We start from the raw sequence: 3,543 nt of genomic DNA, 5'->3' as shown, positions 1-3,543 counted from the left end.
TCACTGTGTTAGCCAGGATGGTCTCGATCTCCTGACCTCGTGATCCGCCCATCTCGGCCTCCCAAAGTGCTGGGATTACAGGCTTGAGCCACGCGCCCGGCCAGGAGGTGTCTTATATCGTAATTCTTCCTGGTTGAACACTGCCCTTCATCTTCAAAGCACTAACCATGGTTTGCTGGCACCTGCTTCCAACAAGAGGACTTGGGTTTTGGAGGCGTTGACTGCCATGGCCAGTCAGCACCCTGCTCACTCAAGTGCACAAAATGAAGACTTATCTTCAATTGTCATTGACATAATGACTGGCCACTCCCAAACAAGCCCATTAATAGCATTCTCATTTTCTGGTATTTTTTTCCTTTTTTTTTTTTTTTTTTTGAGACTGAGTCTTGCTCTATTGCTCAGGCTGGAATGCAGTGGTACAATCTCAGCTCACTGCAACTGCCACCTCCTGGGTTCAAGTGATTCTCCTGACTGAGCCTCCCAAGTAGCTGGGATTATAGGCGTGCACCACCATGCCCAGCTAATTTTGTGTGTGTGTGTGTGTGTGTGTGTGTGTGTGTGTGTTTAGTACAGACAGGGTTTCACCACGCTGGCCAGGCTGGTCTCAAACTCCTGACCTCATTATCTGCCTGCCTCAGGCTCCCAAAGTGCTGGGATTACAGGCGTGAACCACCATACCCAGTCTTTTTTCTTTTTTTTGTTGTAAGTGTTTAAGTTTTCTTTTTCCTTCATTAGCTTCCGTGTCAAATGCTCCAGGTTTAGGTACGGTATGTCCACGTTCATTTCCTTGAGGCAGGCTGTGTTTCCCATGGACACCAGGCAGCAGGCTGTAATACACTGGAGAGACCTTGCCAAGAATACGGACGGCCACAGGATCACCAAAAAAAATCCCAAATCCATCCCTTCCTTTTACCGCTGCTGCTATGCCCTGCCCAGTCCATGCCGTCTTTACCTGCAGCCCTGCAGTGGCTTCTAACCCCTCTCCCTGCTGCCAGTACTGTCAGTTCTCTACCTGCCTGCCAGCCAGAGAGATCTTTTTAATCACACAAATTGTGTCAGGTCACTCCCATGTCAAAACCTGCCAGGGGGCTTCCAATTGCATTTAGCACGAAACTACAACTATTTATCCCGTCTCATCCTTCCACCCTGGTCCCCAGATATCTGCTCTCAACACAGCAGCCAGAGTGATTTAGATCATGTAATTCCCCTGCCCAACACCTTGCGTGGCTCCCATCTCACTCAGAGCTGACGCCAGAGCCCTCGCGGTGGCCTCCAAAGGCCCCACACAGGCCAGCAATCCGTTGCTCTCAGATCCCATCTGGTACCATTCCCATTCAAACTCCTCACTCCTCCAGGCCTGGAATGCTCTTCCCCCCGTCCCCCGGTGTGGCTTATGTCCCCACCTCACTCCGGGTCATGGCTCCAATGCCACCTCCTCCTGAGGCTCCACTGATCATGCTCACACTGCATATTCTCCCCTCCCTCTCTCCCTCACTCCCTTTCCTGTCTTATTTTTTCCCCAGCACCTTGGTCACATCTGACATAATGCAAATGTTACTGGCTCATTGATTGGTTCACAAGGATGCAGCTCCATGAAGTTAAGGATTCTGATCTGCTCTCTTCACTTCTCTTTCCCAAGAACAGCAGGAAAACACTGTTCTCCTGGAACAGTGCGGGTGCATCACAAGTGCTTAGTGAAAGCCACAAATGAGAGAAAGAGCCGACTCCCGCCTTCCCCGCCTACCTCCCCGCCCAGGCACAGTGACCTTCTCTCTGTTCCTCCAGCAGCCAAGCTCGTGCCCACTTCAGCACGTCGCACACGTGCTGCTCACTTCTACTTGGAATGCTCTGTGACAGCTACTCCAGCCCAGGCACTCTCATGTCAGATCTGAAAGTGTCTCGTTTATTCAGGAACCTACTTGTTTGTTTTCTGTCTCCACCACTGAAGCAGAATCTCCAGAGCAGGGACCTTGTGCTATTCACAGAGGCTTACCTGGTGCTTGCGGTGGGCTCAGTATTTAGTAGGTGCTTAATAAATATCTGTTGGAGGTACAACCAATAGAGCTTATGTGGGTATCAGTTTTCTCAAATATAAAATAAGAAAGGTGAGGCTGGATGATAGTTTGCACCTGTAATCACAGCACTTTGAGAGGCCAAAGCAGCCCTCGAGTGCAGGAGTTTAAGACCAGCCTGGGAAACACACTGAGACCCCACCTGTACAAAAAAATCAAAAAAATTGCCGGTGTAGTGGTGCACACCGATGGTCCCAGCTTCTCTGGAGGCTGCGGCAGAAGGATTGCTAGAACCCAGGTGGTCCAGGCTGCAGCAAGCCATGATTGTGTCACTACACTTCAGCCTGGGCAACAGAGTGAAACCCTGTCTCAAAACAATTATATATACATATACACACACACACTATATGTATACATTTATATTTTATAATATATACTATATATAATTATATATAGTATATATTATATATGTATGCCTGCCTTGGCCTCCCAAATGCTGTCATTACAGGTGCAAACCACCTCATCCAGCCTCCGCTTTCTTATTTTATATTCGAGAAAACTGAGACCCACATAAGCTCAATCGGTATATATACATAAAATAAGAAAGCTGATACCCTAAGATACTCTCTAGCTAAGACACTCTCTAGGTCTCTTTGGGCTCTGAAATGTTGATGGCACATTCTTGTAACAGTAGAGTTTGCAAACAGCCTTCAGCTCGCGCAGAGCCCTGGAAGGTAATTAACACGATTGCAATCATTCAGTTTTTTGCATCTGAAAAAATTGTTGACGATGAGACCGGTCCAAAGAGACAGCTGTTAACTGGTGGAGCTGGGTCTAAATCCACAATTTTATCAGTGCCGCTACAATGGTAGCAGAATTAAGCAGGATTTTCTAGTCCTTACAAATAGGTTCCAGACAGCACAGATTTGCTGTTTTACTTCACACTAATCCAAAAAAGGACTTCCTATGAACTTCCAATTGTTTTCCCGAGTTTTCCATGAACACGCTGGTCATCTGAGAATGAGCAGTCAATCAATATAGACTTATTGGCTCAGGAGTACCTGACCGCTGAACATGGAGATCTAGAGTGTAAGGAACTGCGTCCTTTGAAGCAGGCATTGGAACCCCTGTTTTCAGCTCGCTGGGTGTGTGCAAGCATCTGTCTGGGCTCCACCAGCCCGCCTAGGACGGGGCGCCCCGCGGCAGGGCAGGCGCGCCCAGGAAGAGGAGAAGGACTTTCTCAGGTTGTGGCCTGAGTGTGGAAAGCCGCGCGAGTTCCCGGAGGGCGCCTGGGAAACTCGGCCCATGTGCCCGGCTGAGACTCCAGGGTCCCCGTCCCCACCCGCCCCGTCCCGGGCGCGGCGGAAGCGCACGGAGGACGGGGCAGCCCCGCACTCCCGCAGACCCCCGGCCCGGGCCCCGCCTCACCCGTAGGAGGTCAGCAGCGCCTTGTTGACCAGCACGAGGAGGAAGGAGCAGGTCCCGTAGAACAGCGCCGACAGCAGCCGGGCCACCCGCGAGGGCAGCCGCG

General features: G+C 50.4%; 1 protein-coding gene across 1 annotated transcript in view; it reads right to left on the bottom strand.

Annotated features, from left to right (window-relative positions):
• Positions 1-3,543, bottom strand: part of SLC35D2 (solute carrier family 35 (UDP-GlcNAc/UDP-glucose transporter), member D2) — an 80,107-nt gene that overhangs the window by 66,428 nt on the left and 10,136 nt on the right. The window contains exon 2 of the mRNA XM_011927542.1: positions 3,441-3,543. Coding sequence (XP_011782932.1) covers positions 3,441-3,543 — 103 coding nt within the window. The remainder of the gene's footprint in view (positions 1-3,440) is intronic.

The sequence above is a fragment of the Colobus angolensis genome, unplaced genomic scaffold (assembly GCF_000951035.1).
Source record: "Colobus angolensis palliatus isolate OR3802 unplaced genomic scaffold, Cang.pa_1.0 Scaffold72, whole genome shotgun sequence".
Taxonomy (NCBI): domain Eukaryota; kingdom Metazoa; phylum Chordata; class Mammalia; order Primates; family Cercopithecidae; genus Colobus; species Colobus angolensis.
Note: the sequence above shows the minus strand (reverse complement) of the source record. Positions and strands in the feature narration are given on the sequence as shown.